At 48.9% G+C, this 17,753-nt stretch overlaps 1 protein-coding gene across 4 annotated transcripts in view; it reads right to left on the bottom strand.

Moving 5' to 3' along the window:
- Window positions 1-17,753, bottom strand: part of IFT122 (intraflagellar transport 122) — an 87,089-nt gene that overhangs the window by 9,469 nt on the left and 59,867 nt on the right. For 2 of the 4 annotated variants that reach the window (XM_010381499.2, XM_030934853.1), the window contains exons 17-22: window positions 16,366-16,527; window positions 11,604-11,770; window positions 8,801-8,972; window positions 7,260-7,362; window positions 4,900-5,040; window positions 3,701-3,798 (exon numbers count right to left, since the gene is read on the bottom strand). In XM_010381499.2, coding sequence (XP_010379801.1) covers window positions 3,701-3,798; window positions 4,900-5,040; window positions 7,260-7,362; window positions 8,801-8,972; window positions 11,604-11,770; window positions 16,366-16,527 — 843 coding nt within the window. The remainder of the gene's footprint in view (window positions 1-3,700; window positions 3,799-4,899; window positions 5,041-7,259; window positions 7,363-8,800; window positions 8,973-11,603; window positions 11,771-16,365; window positions 16,528-17,753) is intronic. The other 2 variants (XM_030938791.1, XM_010381500.2) reach the window with 1 other exon arrangement.

Genomic DNA, 17,753 nt, shown 5'->3' with positions numbered 1-17,753 from the left:
CACCAAAGCTTAACCCCTAATTGGTCTAAACTCCTGAGGACTCACTTTGCTCTACACTTCTTCAGTTCAGAGCTTAGCATTTTCTATTTAATTCACACTTAAATTTCTATAGCTTTTGTTAGCTCCAAGAACTCAAGAAAACCTGAGACCACATCCTTTCCAGGGTAAGAACAAGATGAAGTTTGTCTCTGGTTCTACTGCACTAGGTAGGGAAGCTAAGTAACGTCCCAGAAACAATAGGTAGGAGGGGAGTCCTTTCCTCTGGGAAAAAGCCATGTATCCAGGAAGGACCTGAACTTCCCTTTCCAGTCTTGCCCTGAATCAGTGCTGCTCTCCTGGGCCCTGGATGTTGAACCACAAACTACCACTCACCTCCAGGCCTTTGCACAGGCTGTGACCTTTGCCACAAACACCTTTCCTCCTCCTCCTCTGCTTCACACTTGCCCCATTTTTACTTTTCTCCCGCCTTCTGGCTGAGGGGCCACCTCCTCCAGGAAGTCTCTTCACAGGCCTCTAAACTTTACCCCTGAGGGATTGTCCTGTTTGCTAGACTGGGACTGACTGCAGGGACAATGTTTTGTTCATCACTGTGTCACCAGGTCTTATCACAGGGTCTATCACACAGTAGGCATTTGTTGAACGAAGGAATGGCCCAATTAAGAAAATTCAGCTGGGATAAGAGCCAGGGCCCCAGCTGGTCTGAGGCCCCTTAGCTCCTAGTCCCATGTAGGTCCTGTGTGTATTAGCAGAGCTCAGTTGTTAGAGACAGGAGCCCTCAGCCCCATACCCCAGGTGAGGAAGAGGACAGGGAACAGCAGGAGAAAAGTCTAAGGGAAGGAGCTGACAGCCAGGTTCCGGAGTGGCTTGGGCAAACTGAGGCTGAGCTGGGCCCTGACTTCCAGCCCAAGTTGAGTCTGGGCTCCTTTTGTGGTGGTTTCTCTCCAGGTGAGCACCTGATAGAGATGAGGGACCCTAGGGGGTCTTGTTTCAGGAAAGGCAAAGACTGTAAGGGAAGATGAGGTCCCTTGAGATCACTGACCCTGCTGTGGGAAGAGATGTGACACTAGACTGATGGTTGGTCTGCACAGAGCCTGTTAGGAGTCCTTCTTGCCAGACTTTCCCAAGAAGCAAAAAATGTGCTGAGAGGTCAGCACAGATGAGAGGGAAAGAAGTGCCCAAGGTGGAAGGCAGGGCATTTGAGAGGTCAAAGAACTGCAGAAAGGCTGGGCGTGGTGGCTCATGCCTGTAATCCCAGTGCTCTGGGAGGCTCAAGCAGGAGGATCACTTGAGTCTAGCAGTTTGAGGCTGCCATGAGCTGTGATCATGCCACTGCACTCCACCTTGGGTGACAGAAATCTCATCTCTGAAAAAAGAGAAATGCCAGATGCCCAGCCGCAGGGAGCAGGCCAGGGAAAGCTGGTGTGAAGCCCTGCCTGCAGCAGCAGTAATAAGGATAGCTGCCACCTAGGGTCACTCTATGCCGGGTACTCTTCCAATATTAACTCATCTAATCCTCACAATAATCCCATCAAGTAGATACTGCTGTTATCACTATTTTATAGAGAAGGAACTGAAGGCCAGAGAAGGTAAATAACACGGTGTCATTTGTGTGTGAGGACTCTCAAATTTACCCACTAGACCAACATACTAGCCTGCTTTCTCTAAAAGGAGAGAGGGAGGGAAAGGCTAGGAATACAGGCTCCAGTGCCAGCCTACTGAGACTCATATATTGGCTCTGGAATTTGCTGTTTGATAGTAGAATACATTCCTAAATGTGTTTATGTTATACATCATTTCAATGGGCATTTCTCACTTTATGTTTTTTTGCTAATGAGTTATTACTTGTTGTTTATTTTAGACCATGGAAATGATGTTAGACAAAAAACAAATTCAAGCAATTTTCTTATCTGAGTTCAAAATGGGTCATAAAGCAACAGACACAACTCATAACATCGACAACGCATTTGGCCCAGGGACTGCTAATGAACGTACAGTGCAGTGGTGGTTCAAGAAGTTTTGCAAAGGAGATGAGAGCCTCCAAGATGAGCAGCATAGTGGTCGGCCATTGGAAGTTGACAACAACTGACAGCAATCATCGAAGCTGATCCTCTCACAACTACAGAAGTTGCCAAAGAACTCAATGTCAACCATTCTACGGTTGTTTGGCATTTGAAGCAAATTGGAAAGGTGAAAAAGCTCGATAAGTGGGTGCCTCATGAGTGGATCGAAAATGAAAATATAGTCGTTTTGAAGTATTCTCTTATTCTATGCAACAACAACAAAACATTTCTCAATCAGATGTGATGTGTGACAAAAAGTGGACTTTATATGACAATCAGTGATGACCAGCTCCAAGGCTGGACTGAGAAAAAGCTCCAAAGCAGTTCCCAAAGCCAGACTTGCACCAAGAAAAGGCCATGGTCACTGTTTGGCGGTCTGCTGCCGGTCTGATCCACTATAGCTTTCTGATCCTGCTGAAACGATTACATTTGAGAAGTATGCTTAGCAAATGGAGGAGATGCACTGAAAACTGCAACACCTGCAGCCAGCACTGGTTAACAGAAAGGGCCCAATTCTTCTTCACCCACCTGACTACACATCACACAACCAATGCTTCAAAAGTTGAATGAATTGGGATACAAAATTTTGCCTCATCTGCCATATTCACCTGATCTCTTGCCAACCAACTACCACTTCTTCAAGCATCTCAACAACTTTTTGCAGGGAAAATGCTTCCACAACCAGCAGGATGCAGAAAATGCTTTCCAAGAGTTCATTGAATCCCAAAGTATGGATTTTTACACTATAGAAATAAACTTATTTCTCATTGGCAAAAACGTGTTGATCATAATGGTTCCTATTTTGATTAATAAAGATGTGTTTGAGCCTAGTTATAATGATTTAAAATTCAGTCTGAAACTGCAATTACTTTTGCACCAACCTAATAACCTGTGAGACCCCTCTGTCTAGGGCTTCATTATCATCTGTAAAATGGGGGTGACAGTCCTTCCCTCAAAGTGTGGTTGAAAGGAGGGAATGACTTGATACAATGAAGCCCTCAGTACATTGCCTACTAGGTACTAAGTGCTCAACATCTGTTGGGTGATTGAGGAGATACAGTGGATGAAGAGGCTGTTGACAACCCATCACCTGTTCCTCATTGCCACCAGACAGATTTAAAATGGTTTTCTCAAAGGAATCAGGGAGTGACTAAAAAGAACTATTTGGCTTTCTGGAGACCTAGCCAACACTCTGGTTTCACAGAGAAGGAAACTGAGGGACAGAGAGGGAAAGTGAATTGCTGAAGAATACACAAGTCACTGACAGGGCCAGGGAGGGAACTCGAGCCTTTGGTTAACCTGGGTCTTCGCCCTACTGCAGGAGAGGGCCTCATGGAACTCCCGCCCCCCTTTGCTGGTTAATGCAGAGTTTCCCCGAGTCATCAAAGCCTGCACTGAGGAACTAGCAAGGCCCATTCCAGCTCTGGATTACAATTCAGCAGCCCACTACTTGATGAATGGCAAACAAATAGTCAATCAAGGAAAATCAAACTTTTTCTCCCCAGCAGAGACCAAGATTCCTCAGCAGTTCACTGTGACCAGTGGGTTACATTCCATCCAGTCTGCTGCTCTTTAGACATGCCCAGGACCCCTAGCACAGCAGACAGTACCCTCAGGCGCTGGTGACCCAGCCACCTTACCGTGTGGCGATGGATGGCATGGTAGCCATGGTACAGCTCTGCCAAACGCTGGAAGTGGTGGAACTTGCCAAGCATCATGTCCTTCTGGGCAGGATCTGCTGTGTGCAGCGGGTGGGAGGGGAAACATATCAAACAGTGTCTGCGGCTGCCAACTGGCCCCAGGAGGAGGGGCCAGGCAACAGTACTTTTGCCGGCATCAGTTCTCCCACTACACAGTGTCTGTGCCAGGGTGAGGGACAAAGTGTAGTGAGGGGAAAGGTACTCTGCTTAGGAGTAGGGCCACTCCAGGACAGTGAAGTCTTAGGTGGGCAGGGCATAAGGCCAGGGAGTTTGAGGATATTTTTTCCAGATCTCTCACTGCACCCTCCCAGGTTATTCCCCTCAGGGAGCGACAGCTGCAGCAAGACCCCAGATGTGTCAGAGAGCCTGCTGGGACAAGGGCAGGCAGACACCAACTGTATTCATGCTTATCTTATGCCTCTTCCCTCTGCTGCTCCTATCAGAAGCATAAGGCATTGGCCAGAACACAAAAACGTGACCTTACACCTGGGCTTGACAATTTTCAAACTGTAAGCATGACTCTGTGAAGCTCCCAGCAACCAAAGGGACCAGGACAAGGGACTCCCACAGGAAAGATGGGCACGCAGAGCTCAGGAAGGATTGTGACTTGTTACAAGTCACCTGCAGCCTCCATTCCAGTGTTTTCCCCACCCCTGCATGTGGCCTTTTCCAGTGGAAAAGAACATCTTTCTCTTCCACTTCCAGGGCTCCTTCAGTACATCTTGGGAAGTCTTGTGAAAGAAAGCAGTATTGAAACTTTTCCTGGCTGGGATGAGTAAGAATCTGGAGTGCGTTATTGTAAAGTCATCTCTTGTACATCTTCTCATTTAATTAAAAAAATTTAAAACCCAGTGCTCACCCAGGTCCAGCTATGGGCTCCCAGGTAGCAGGGGAGAGATATGCTCTGAATGAGCAATGCAGGGCTGGACCTGCCAACTGTAACCCCAGGACGGTCCTCATACCATTCTGATGGGCAAACTGGAAAAAGATGACACACCAGATTATGCCACTGCAAGGCAGGCTTATGGACAATACACCCAATAAACAAGCCCAGAGCTTTAATTAAAATGTTCCAGCTCTTCTGATGTTTATCAGAAGTGGGGCTTGGGAAAACAGTGGTCTGGCTGATGTTTACGCACCTTGAGCTATATCGAGGCATTGCATGGACAGCATCCAGTAATAATAGGCAGCATCATTAAACCTGCTCTCTGCCACGGCATTGTTTGTGAGTTGCTCCAGCACCTGGACCGCTTCTCTCTGTCGCCCGGCCTTGTGGAATGCTGTAGGAGCGGTGGAGGGAGGAAAAAAGCACATGCAATTTAGGAAGTCACTCAGGAGGCAGGATGGAGCTCTGTGGGGCTCGCACAGGGCTGCTTTGGAAGTAGGACACTCATTGGAGCATCTGCAGTGCTTCGTTGCTGGGATGGAGCTTCTCTAAATAAATGAGGCTACATCCTGGAAAAAGTACAGTGAGACAGATTCCTTTTTGGCTGGGAAAAGGCGACCGACTTTGAAAAGCATGGCAGAAAGGAAAAACTGGAGGGGCCAAATTCCAGGGCAAAGTCTAAGAGTGAAACTTGCTCATCTTCAGTGAGGTTCTGCCCCCTGCTCATTCCAGGGCAAAGTTTTGTGACTCCTAAGGTGACACAAACAGGACCTGCCACTTTACTGCACTTGGAGGTTTGCAAAATGCTTTTGTTGCTAATCACCTCACTGGATCCTCATCACAGACTTATGAAGAAGGAAAATTATCCCTTTTATGAGCAATGAAATGGACTTGGCAAGATGGAGGTAAAGCGTCACACCCAAGGTCCCAGAACCAAGCCCAACTCTTCAGTTTCTCTTCAAATGACTGCTTTTCAGTGACCACTTTGAAGGATCTACCTCAGTTCTCACAACCATTTGTGAAAACAAGCAAAAAAACTCTCAATCATTCCTACACTGTTTAACAGATATTTTCTGAGTACCTACTACGTGGCCAGCCCCTTGAGATGTTGGTGGCTGACAGTGAAGCACTTGTAGCCATGTCACTTGCTATATGTGGGCATTCAAATGATCCTAATCCTCTGCCTTCAGAGAAGGAGAAGGTCTGGCCTTTGTTCCATTTTCATATACAATCTCTTGTCTGAGTACCAAGTTACTATGGTGATGGATTCTTGGAAGGGCAGACACAGACAGATGGATAGGTTGATGTGTTTTGCCCAAACATGCAGATACTTCAGCAACTGGATGCTCTGGAAATGCTGAAGCAGCAGAGAATGTGCTATCCTTCAATGAGGGCTTTCGGTTGAGAGCTCCAACAGGGAGACATTTGTTCTGCAATGTGTCCGGAGGTGGCAACGGTTACTATATAGAAGTGTAAATCAGATGCTATGGAACATGAAACACCCAACTTCAATTAGAAGGCTAAATAGGCAGCAAAACAGAAAAATCAGGTTTCCCAGTCAGAGAGGTACTGGTCTAATTCTGGCTCTGCTGCTGACTAGATTTGTGACTTGGCATGGCACAGTTAGCCTCTTCATCCTTGCACAGCTGTTGGCAAGATTCAAGGTTACATAGGTTAAGTGCTCAGCCAGGGCCTGACACAGAGAGGGAAGTCAACTTTAAAAAATATGATTAATCCATCCTGGCTAACACGGTGAAACTCCGTCTCTACTAAAAATACAAAAAATTAGCTGGGCGTGGTGGCGGGTGCCTGTAGTCCCAGCTACTCGGGAGGCTGAGGCAGGAGAATGGCGTGAACCTGGGAGGTGGAGCTTGCAGTGAGCCGAGATCGTGCCACTGCACTCCAGTCTGGGAGACACAGCGAGACTCCATCTCAAAAAAAAAAAAAAAAAAAAAAAAATATGATTACTTACATCAGCGAAAGTTCTATACTTGCTTTGGCTCCAATTTCAGATGCCGTTGTATGTTGTGTGCAGCCCATTTTACCAACAGAAATCTTGAGGGGCAGAAGTCACCCATTTATCTGAGCCAGAAATAGAAGCTGAGTTTCTATTCTCAGTAGAGGTGAGACCATGCCTCACACTGTGTGGCAGTCCTCCCTTATTGTCCTCATGGCACCCTGGCTCACATTACCTCCCTGCCACTTCCTAGCTATGAAACTTCAGGCAAATTTCTTCACCTCTTTACCCTTCAGTTTTCTCATCTGCAAAATGGGAATCATGATGGTAGCTATACCATAGGGCTGTTGTGAGGATTAAATGGGAAGATACACTGCAGTGCACAGCACTTTGCTCAGAAACCACAGAGGCTTGGAGAGGAGGCAGCACCTCTTAAGGGCCTGTAGCAAGTGAGTGTGGCCCAGGAGGGTGTGACTCCAAAGCCAATGGTCTTTCCATGCTCCATAGTCTTTCACCACCAAACAATCACATCCCCAGGATGAAGTCATCTATCTTGGGATCTACAGATGGGAAGGGCTTGGTAGCCTTCCTGAAATGTATGTCTTGGCAGTGACTTCTCCTGCTCCTTCTAGAAGGTGACAGTCTGTGTTGCCTACCTTTCTGGGCTTCCTCAAAGCGATCGTTCTCTGCTAGCCACTGAGCATACGGCACGTAGATGTCATCCTTAAACTCAGGACTCTTCTCACCCAAAGCAAAGGCCTGGGGGAAGGAGCAAATGAAGTCTTAATAAAACTGCCCCTGCAGCCCCCATGAAAACACTGCACTTGGCTGAATTCATTAGGGATGTCATATTTTGCCAGCCTGACAACTCAGAGAGGGAGAGTGCCTCCCCGCAAAACTACCCACAGAAACGCAAAAACAAATCAGCTCTTCGAAAACAAAAGGCAATTAACAGCAATATGCAAGCGATTGGATTCAGTAACAACACAATCTGTTTCTGGACCACAGAAGCGGCACAGAATTGGAAACATTTTATTTTGAGGGTTTGCGTGGGCTCCTGTAGTGCTGCAAACAGATTTCTTTTAATTGCAGGCGATACCTAAGGAACCAGAATTGACATTATCATCATTACCACTTCTTATCAGTTGTCAAAGATGACTGCAGGCTTTGAGCTGTATGGACCCACTGACTACTTCTCACCTAAGCCCCAGAATCACCTGTCAGGCCAGGAGAACTGGACATGAGCCATGGGGAGAAAGTCTGCCTGATGCACAGCGAGGTCTGAGTCATTCTAAGATGCTCTAATCTATGCTGCTTCAGAAATCTAATAAATTTCTCTTGAGAAGCCACCATTGCCTCTGTCCCTAGCCCCACCTTTTCTCATGAGTGACCTCAACACCTCACCAAATGGAGCCATCCAGAGAGCAGACAACAGTCAGATGGCTCCTCTCAGTGAAGGCTGTGCTTTCACTCTAAAATGGAACATGATGGGTGGGTGGCTGAGTTGGGGGAGGATCCTGGCACAGCTCCTAATCCTCTCGGGGATGGATTTCTCTGAAGGGCACAGGGAGCCGGTGAGCTGGAGGGTGGGAGTTGGCCACAGAAGGGGCAGCATTAGCTGCTTCTGCCAGCCTCAGGCTGGCCACTTTTCTCACTGGCCTGGCTAATTCTTTACAGCCCCCAACACCAGAGAGAGAAGCAGTGGTTGTGGGGTGGGGGCAGAGAAGGGAGGGAAAAAACTGGCCCCTGAAATGGCTCTCGCAGCCTGGATCTGGAAAGCACAGATGGTGCTTTCTGCCAAAATGTTACCCAGCAGGTTTTAAATGTCACGCAGGTGCATCTCCACATCAGCCACGTGTCTGAGCCTGTGGTGCTGGTCAGAGGCAGCTCAGCCCAATGGCAGGCACTGGAGCTGTCGTGTTCACACTCACATCCCCGGTGCCTGTCACCACCCTGGCACAGAGCTGGCTGTCAGTAACAATTTTCTCAATGACTGAATGAACGGACAAGTGGAAAGGCGCTCCACAATTCTGTGGCTCAGAGAATTCGAGGTTAAGTTGCCTGACTGCCAGCTCAATGTTCCTTTCATCATGAGGGCAGCTTCTCTCCATCTGAACCCCAAGGACCCCTGTACCCACCCACCTGTGTTCCAGGGCTCAAGTGGGGCCCCAGCCCACGAGGCCTGCTTTCCCCTCACCTCATCCCAGCGCTGGGTCTCCACGTGCAGCTGCACCAGGGACTTGAGGTCACCCATCTTCAGGTAGGTCTCGGCAGCATAGCCAGGGCTGTCCAGCTTCTTGAGGTAGGTAGCACATAGCAGCAGCGGCTCGCGCTCAGCCTTGTCCAGCTTGCGGGCGATGTCGATCAACCTGGAGAGGGAAGGGGCAGGTGCGGGGGGGCTCTGGGTCTTGTCAAGGGCAGGCCGTATGTCCATTCATTCTGCAGTCCCCAATGTTGATACTGTGCCATGGACCCTGGGAATTGCTCAGTGGTTAGTTATTAAATATATGAATACACACTCCAGAAACATCACCAGGGACCGGGAGAGGTGGCCTTTACAGGATCCTGTGAGCCACCTCGTGTATCTTTCTCGGAAGTCACCGAGCTATCCAGCAGGGCACAGAAACAATTATCTCCTAATCCCCTACCGGTACCCAGATGATGCCATGAGCTTTCCCATGCATGAAATCAGAATCTTTATCACCCTAAGAGGTGGGCACTATTATTTCCATCCCTCAGATGAGAAGAATAAAGTCTGGGGGGAAGGTGAAGCACCCAGCCCAAGACTCAGCAGCCAGGAAGTGGCCCAGAGCTCTTTCCACCACAGGTGCAGGAATTCTCACACAAAAGTGGAGGCCAAGGCATAAGAATACCTCAATGACTGTGAGGTGAGTGTGGGGCCTGCTCTGAGCTCTGGACAAAGGCCTGCAGGAAGTCTTCCCTGTCCTCCTGGCCAAGGTGCTGACCAAAGGGAGGAGCCGCAGGGACCCACTGGCTCACCACTGCTTCCCCATGGTGAGCGGCCCTCCCATTGCTCATGGGGACATGACGCCTAGATAGAATGTGCTTGTTCTCTCTGCTCAGGCTGGAATTTGGAGTCAAACTAACTCTCCCAAGAGAAAGGGTTCTACCCAGGCTAGTCTTGGTGGGAAAGGAAGGAGAAGCAGCTGTAATGAATCCCTGTCTCAGAGACAGGCAAGGCACGGAGGCCTGTCAGTCTACACTTAGAATAATAATGGCATCTAAAAATAACACTGCTCAGCAGAAAAAGGACACATTTTTAGGGAAAGGTGGCATAGACAGGCCTTAAAGCCTTAGAGACCTTCCCACCCATCACACCCAATGTCCCTGGAGGAAAGGCACCTTTTATAGCCACATCTGGAAAGCGAACAGAACATGCTTCATGTGTTTCTTGAATTACTCAAGTACCCTCAGAGTAACCTGACACATAGCACTTACAAATGAAAGTGACATGAAAAGCCAGACAAGAGAACAGGGGACCCTAAATGTGCCTGGCTCTCTTCTATATGAACCCCTTCACTTAAAGAAAAATGTGGGGAACAAAATCTGTGCCTCTGTCTTAAAAAAAATTACTGTTGGACAAGAAAATGGGGTGGTAGGACATCCACCAAGGTCCCTTTGTAAGGGGCCGACACACCAATTATTAATATATGGCAGCACTCAAGGAAACAATTTAATCATTAACCAGCCTCCTCCATATCCCCAAATCCTGGCTGGGCCACTGCTACCTGTAGACCACAACGTTGTTTCCAGAAGAATCAACAGCCTTTAGGAACCAGCCTAAGCCACCCTCAGGAGCTTGTCCCATCATGTCCTCTGCCTGCCGTAGCAGCACGTGCATGTGTGTTTGCACATGCGTGAGCCTGAAGCTCACTGACTGGGAGGACAAAGCCTTCCCCCTAAAGGTCTGGTGCACTGAGTCCCAAGGCTGAATCCATCCTGTCTCAGTGCTGCCCCACCCCAACCCCCTCCTCTCCCTGTTGTCCACCTTGACGAATGGTGTAACCCACCAGCAGCCACAGAGCAAAGCCAGCCTGACACTCACCCCTGCCCCACCACCCTGGGATGGGTCACTTGGTTCTAACTCTGCTACTTCTCTTTCATGTCCTCAGCTACCAAGTTCCCTCCTGCTCTACTGCACTAGCCAGTTATCTGGTCTCCATTCTACCTGCCTGCCTGAGGGGGTGTCTGACTGTACAACCCTGACCGTAGGTGGTCACTCGCTATTGGCAAATCTAAGCACCTCCGTTTGGCATCGGAGGCCCTTCCAGTGTGGCCAGCCCACTTCCCCCAACCCAGAGCCCACGTCCTTCACCCTCCCATTCCCACACATCTTTTTCTCCAACCAGAGCTGACTCGCTGTGTTCCTGCTGTACTTCCTGCCTGCATTTCCTTTCCCCCCATCTCTATTTACCTCTTGGAATTCTTCAAGGTCCCCTCATGCAAAGAGTGTCTCCTAAGACATCCATGGTTCCTCCCATAAGAATTCTTCCCTGGAACTTGTTTTGTTTTTGTTCCTACCATTATACATGTAGTTGGAATTGACATTGGCCAGATTAGAGGCTAAAGCTCAGCTCTACAACTTTCCAGCTATCTGGACTTTGGGAATAACTTGTCCCTTTAGCTTCTGTTTCATCATCTGCAAGGTGGGCGAGGAGACACCAGCCCTGATGGCATGGGTGGAAAACCTAATGCCTGGAAGGTTAGCACAGCGTCTAGGTTGTAGTGAGCGCTCAGCAAATGGCAGCTGTGATGTCCTGGTGTCTCCTCTTCCCTGGTCCCTACCATCCCTTCCCCTAATGACTCCACAAGCTGCTGGAAGGCAGCTACGGCCTTGTGCAATCTCTGTCACAAGAACCTAGCCACTATCACATTAGCTTTAGATAATTAGAGAAGCACTATTTGTTCCCTTGCCAGTCAGGAGGTGACATGTGATGACATGCTGCCAAATGCTTCTTGGGGCAGGGACCAAAACCTACATGTCAACCCAGCCATGGTCACCACAGATCTCGATGGCCTTGACGTGCTCTCCTGCTGAGATGTACATCTCCACGGCGGCTTTGGGCTCCTTGATATTTCTGGCCCAGTCAGCCTGTTTGGTGATTAGCATCTTTGTTTCTTTGGGGTCTCCAGATCCAAGGAAATCCTGAGGAAGCACAACAAACAAAAACACTCTGGATCAGAACTTCCTGTGCCAGCGTTACATCAGGCTTTTCTAGCAGCAAGGGCAGGCTCCACATGGCTGAAGCAGGCAACCAGGAGGCAGGCAGGGCCCGTCCCTGAGGGGCTGAGTTGGGGGAGTCCCAGGTCTCGGGAAGAGTGATCTCAGGCTGCCCTGCAGGTGTTCCTGGGGGATCCTGGGACATCGTCAAGGACGCTGGCCCCCAGTGCTTCCTTCCCATCTCACAAATGGGCATTTGTTCATCGGCTAAACAACACTTTCTAGACTATTTGGGGCCCTGCACATGAAGTCTGCAGGCTCGGGGGTTCATGATCGGGCTGTCTCTCTCTCACATACTTTGGTAAATACGTGATTATTCCTAAACAGCAATGAGACAACCTGGTGCACAATTCCAAATATCGAGACCTGTCATCTTTATTCAGATCGTATGGGTGACACCACGTGCTTCAGAGTGGGCTGAGCATGGGTTCCCCTAAACTTACACAAACAAAATGACTTACAGTTTGCCGGCCCTCCGTGCCCTCCATGCCCTCTCTGAATCACCAGCAAACACTCTGTGCCCTGAACTAGGGAATCATTGCATGGTCTTTGCCCCAATTACTTGCCTGGAACAGATAACAAGCAAACCTCTCTCTGGTTAGTTGCTTCTCAGCTGAATGGTTAGGGATCCTGTCCTGAGGTCAGGTCTGCAGGGGTGAGGACCTGATCCGACAGTGGGACAGCAGGAGAGCATGGGGGGATCTGAGGCAGGGAAGGTGCTCAGGAGAGGACCTGAGAAGGAAGAGACGACTCTGATCCTGGAGGCTCAGGGGTCAGGCCTAGAGCCTGTGTTCCTTTGGCCTCAGCAGGGGCCCTCTGAAGCGGTATGCCCAGCTTCTCTGGGCTGGCCCTAGAATGTGTGAAAAACAGCTTCAGAACATCACCTCTTTTCAGGGTAGTTACCCAAAATACACATGTGGGAGTTTGCCAGAGTCAAGGAAGCTTTTAAAGGTGGAGCTTTTCAAAAAGGGAAACTGGGAGCCCTTAGAGCCCAGGTCTATGTTACTGGTAAGAAGTGGTTTGTCTTAGGAATAATGTACCCTGCAGAGAGTGCTTTGTGTCAGCCTCATTGAGAATAAAAAAAGCACTCCTTTCCCCATGATTAACGCTCATGTGTCAGGAAAGTGCAGTCAATGTATGCTAAAAATCCACTTGAACAATTAGCTCGCTTTTTTTCATTTGCTTTCAGGGTAATTGTGCTTTCAGGGTATTAGGTCGGCCTAATATATGATACATTTTAAGAAGGGGAGGAAAGAGCATTGTATACCCTGATGCTGGGATCCAATAGAAGACAGACCTCCTGGCTGGCCTTTGGTTCTCCCTAGAGCTGACAAAGGGAAGGGGCTTGGAAAGCAGCCCCTGTCCCCGCCTAGTCTGGGCCTTTACAGACACACCTCTCCTTTTGGCAGCTGCTATGGCGTGGATTCTGTACGCTAGCACGAAGCTGGAAACCCTGCCTACCTGGCTGGTGAAATGAGGGTGGCAGCTGGGGGAAACAGGCATCTTAGGAGACTAGAAATGTCCTTCAAAGGGACTTCAGTGAGTGCTCAGGGGACTAGGGGTGACTGCAGCAAGGGTGACAGGCTGAGAGGAAGCCATAAGCCTAGGCCAGCTGGCCACTCAGGGAGCTGTGACTTCACTGAAGCTGGGTCTAAAAGCTTCCTTCAAGGCTCAGCAAACTGGGAATTCAAAGGCTTTTTGCTTTCCTGAAGCTAAGTTACACGTTATCTGGGGCCATGGCCAAGACTTGGCCCTGAAGTGGACAGAAAGAGGCTGTGCTGAGTGATGAATGAGACTAAACAGTGTTCTCATGCTTGGTGATTTTGATAAGAACATACTACATAAGAGTTAAGAGCATTATAATTCCCTTTATCACCATATAAACATGTCACTTATGCAGAAAGCATACAATTTATTGGTACATGGGAATGTAATTTAAAAATTTTCTGAAAACCAGATTGAATCTTGGGAAGCAATTTTCAAGTAAACAAAAACATGCCATGTTAATCAGTACTAGATCTTCCCCACCCCCCACATAATGTGTATGTACACATTTCTCAAATTCAGACTACGGGGTGGGGGCAGGGGGGACTGAAATGGAACCACCTTCCTTGGAATAGTGATCAAAAACTAAAACCAAAAACAAGTCCCAGAGTATTTACCTTCATAGAGAGACGGAGCAGATGGAGTGTGTAAATGGGCTGCAGTTCTGGTGGGAGGCTGTGGGCACATGAAGTCCACTAGAGTGTAAGGAGGGGCCTCAGAGCAGGGGCAGGAGTGAGGCCAGCCAGGGAGAGAGGTGTGAAGATCCACTCTGTGATCACGTGTTGCCCTCTCATCTTCCTAATCTTTCTATAGCTTGGCATTTCTAACGGGCTTTCCTATACATTATTCTGTGCAAATCTCAAGACTAAACTGAGCTGTGGCTATTACCATCTGAGAAGGGAAGGGAGGCTTGGCAAGCTGAAGAGCCTTTCCCTAGGTCATCCCACAGAAAGAACCTGCACTCACACCAGCTCTGGGGCACCAAAGCCAGGCATTTTCTTATTTATTTATTTATTTTTTTGAGACGGAGTCTCGCTCTGTCACCCAGGCTGGAGTGCAGTGGCCAGATCTCAGCTCACTGCAAGCTCTGCCTCCCGGGTTTATGCCATTCTCCTGCTTCAGCCTCCCGAGTAGCTGGGACTACAGGCGCCCGCCACCTCGCCCGGCTAGTTTTTTGTATTTTTTAGTAGAGACGGGGTTTCACCGTGTTAGCCAGGATGGTCTCGATCTCCTGACCTCGTGATCCGCCCGTCTCGGCCTCCCAAAGTGCTGGGATTACAGGCTTGAGCCACCGTGCCCGGCCTATTTATTTATTTTTGACATGGGTCTTGCTCTGTTACGCAGGGTGGAGTGCAATGGCGTGATCTTGGCTCACTGCAACTTCTACCTCTGGGGCTCAAGCAATCTTTCCACCTTAGCCTCCCAGTAGCTGGGACTGCAGGCACTGGCTAATTTTTTGCATTTTTGGTAGAGACAGGGTTTTGCCACGTTGCCCAGGCTGGTCTTGACCTTCTGAGCTCAAGCAATCCACCCACTTCAGCCTCCCAAAGTGTTAGTATTTCAGGCTTGAGCCACCACGCCCGCCCAGTCTGACCAGGCATTTTCTACTGCAGCACAGCTGCCTCCTTGAGGAGGCTTCAGGGGTTCCTAAGCCTAAATTCTACCTCTAGGGTCTTGATCCCTTAAGGGTTCATCCTGAGTTAAAATCTTGTTATCCCCGGAAGCAGAGATGCACTGACTCTGGTGATCTCAGTATGAATGTGTTATGAAATCTTCTAGGTGTCTGTGGTGGGGCCTGGGGGAGGGTAGAGAAGGTGACGAGGAAAAGGCAGGGGGAGCCTGAACACTATGGGTCTCAGGTACGGAGTGAATAAATCACTAAGGTGAAAAGACAGGCTTGGGCCCAGGAGCTCGTGCACGTACTGATGAAAAGGTCCTGGGCAACATCACAGGCCACCAAACACACCTTCAGCCCCAGGGTCGAACAGGTGGAAGAGCATAGCCATCTTCAGGAATATAAAAGCAGAAAAAAGTGGGGAAGATTTTCCATCTTGAACTTGTGAGCTGGAGAATTACCATTAGTAGCCCACTAATAGGTTGTGGCTGATGAGTTACTTCATAACAAACTGAGAGCCACTTTTGACACTCCTGGAAAAGGCAGGTTAACAAAACCCCTCTGTAGAAGGAAGACTGTAGTTGCTCAATGCACCCAAGCCTCTTTGAACTTTGCTTAGACTGAACTGCCGATGTCTTGGCTGGTCTGGGCTCCTTAGTGCAACTCCTTCCCACAGAAGCCATCAAGAGCCAGGTCCAGGAAGCTCCTCTCCTATACCTGCCTTAAAAGGCCCAGCTCTGCTGGGGACTAAGGTTCATAAGGCTCATCCCAATGCAAAAGAGAATCTCTGCTATCACCCACTGCAACCACATGGTAGCCACTCTGCAGCCGGCAGGCGTGAGGCATGCTGCGCTAACACGGGAGGGCGGAGGCTCTGCCTGACTTCCCAGAGGCCCAGTGAGAAGCCCAGGACAATCAGCAGGTGCTATGGGAAACTTGGCTGGCAGGCACCACATCATCCTGTATGACTGGCAGGACTGGCTCCCCGCTGAAGACACCGATTCTTGGCAGCTCCTAACAAGGATTGAGAGGATTTGTGGGAGACAGCCCTGAAGCACTGAGCCCTCAAATCAATGAAGGGATTGTGCTGGCGCAGACCCACAGCCATCCAGCTCTGTCGCTGATGAAGGTCTGAACTGCCATAGTCTGCCCCACTGGTGTCAGCGTTAAATGTCAGTTTTAGGTGAGTTTCAACCAGTGGCTGTAGATGGGTCATTTGTTTACCAGTTTCCCCACATCCTTTCTGAGACCATTGCTAGTTTTTGTCTGCACCACTCTTGGGGAAAATAACTTGGACACCGCAGGCGAGAATACCAGTGGGCTCCAAGCTGGAGCTCAGGCCTGGGACAGGGTGGGTTACCTTGGCATACTCAAACATGCAGAGGTCAGTATACATGTCAAGTGCGAGGTTCTCGTGCCCGCTCCTCTTGTACAGTTTGGCGGCCTCATGGAACTTCCCCTGGTAGGAAAACACATCTGCCAGAAACAGGTCATTGTTGGTCTCTCCCTGCTTCTTCCTCTCCTGGAAAAATTAGAAGCACAGGAAATGGCCTCTGCAGCCATGGGCAGGAAGCAGCCTTTACAAAGGTTAGATGTGGCTATTTCAAGTGAGGCCCCTGGACCTTCCTACTGGAACCTGGGCTTGGCTCCTGGTTGTTGTCTCTCTCCCCCAGGTTCCCGCTGGGAACACTTGACAACAAAAGCAGGTTTTTAACAGACAAGCAAAGATCAAAAAAAGATGCAAACCTTTGTTTGTTTAATGGAAATTCCTCAGGGTTGCTTTCCTGTGTATTCCAAGGCTATGACGGAATAGTTTGAATAGTGTGTGCTCTGACTCATCCATGACCCCTAAGCTCCAGAGATCTCCCAAATCTGCAAGCCCTGTTTGGCAGAGTTGTGGCTCATCCTTTGGCAGAGTTGTGGCTCATGGGGATGACAGAGCAGGAGAATGTTTAGGGTTTCTGCCCAAGAGGGAGACCAATAAAATAGGATGACAAGTCTCACTATGTCCCTACTTTTAAAGAGAAAGTAAGAAATCCCGCATGCTGAACATCCACTAGGTTCTGGGTATATACTTTACACACACATGGCCCCTTTATTCCTCTCAGTGACCCTCAGGGTAGGTCTCACTACCCAAGTATTAGAGTGAAGGACGCTGAGACTCAAGAAGAGGAACAGGTCAGGGTCAGACAGAGCTGGAATTTGGACGCAGTTCTGTCTGACTCCAGATATTCCTTGTATCACATAACACTGTCTTCTGAAGCAAGTGATGTCCCCAACAACACACACACACACACACACACACACACACACACACATATATACATAGCACAGCTGAGGATAAAGAGGATAAAGCTTCTTCCTTCTGTGTCAGGGAACATTCACTTGTCTACAGCTCGAGTATTTGTAAACACTCAACAGCACTCAAACCCTGAGCCCTAGCAGCTTCCTTTTGCTTGTTTTCTAGCAAGAGTAGCATACGGAGGACGATGAGACATTGAATCAAACTCTTAGACAAGCTGGTGAAAGTTTTAACAGCTGGAGGCAACATGCTTCCACACTGACAGAAATCATCATTCTAAAAACCTGCACACAGCTCAGGCTCATCAAACAGACTAACTCCTAATAGTTGGAAAGGAATTAAAATCTTGCAGTAAGAGAAAAGATTGATTTTGGCTGGACATGGTGGCTTCACCTGTGATCCCTACACTTTGGGAGGCCAAAGGAAGAGGATCACTTGAGCCCAGG

Source organism: Rhinopithecus roxellana, chromosome 1 (genome assembly GCF_007565055.1).
Source record: "Rhinopithecus roxellana isolate Shanxi Qingling chromosome 1, ASM756505v1, whole genome shotgun sequence".
NCBI classification, from domain to species: Eukaryota; Metazoa; Chordata; class Mammalia; order Primates; family Cercopithecidae; genus Rhinopithecus; species Rhinopithecus roxellana.
This window is presented reverse-complemented; position numbering and strand designations above follow the sequence as displayed.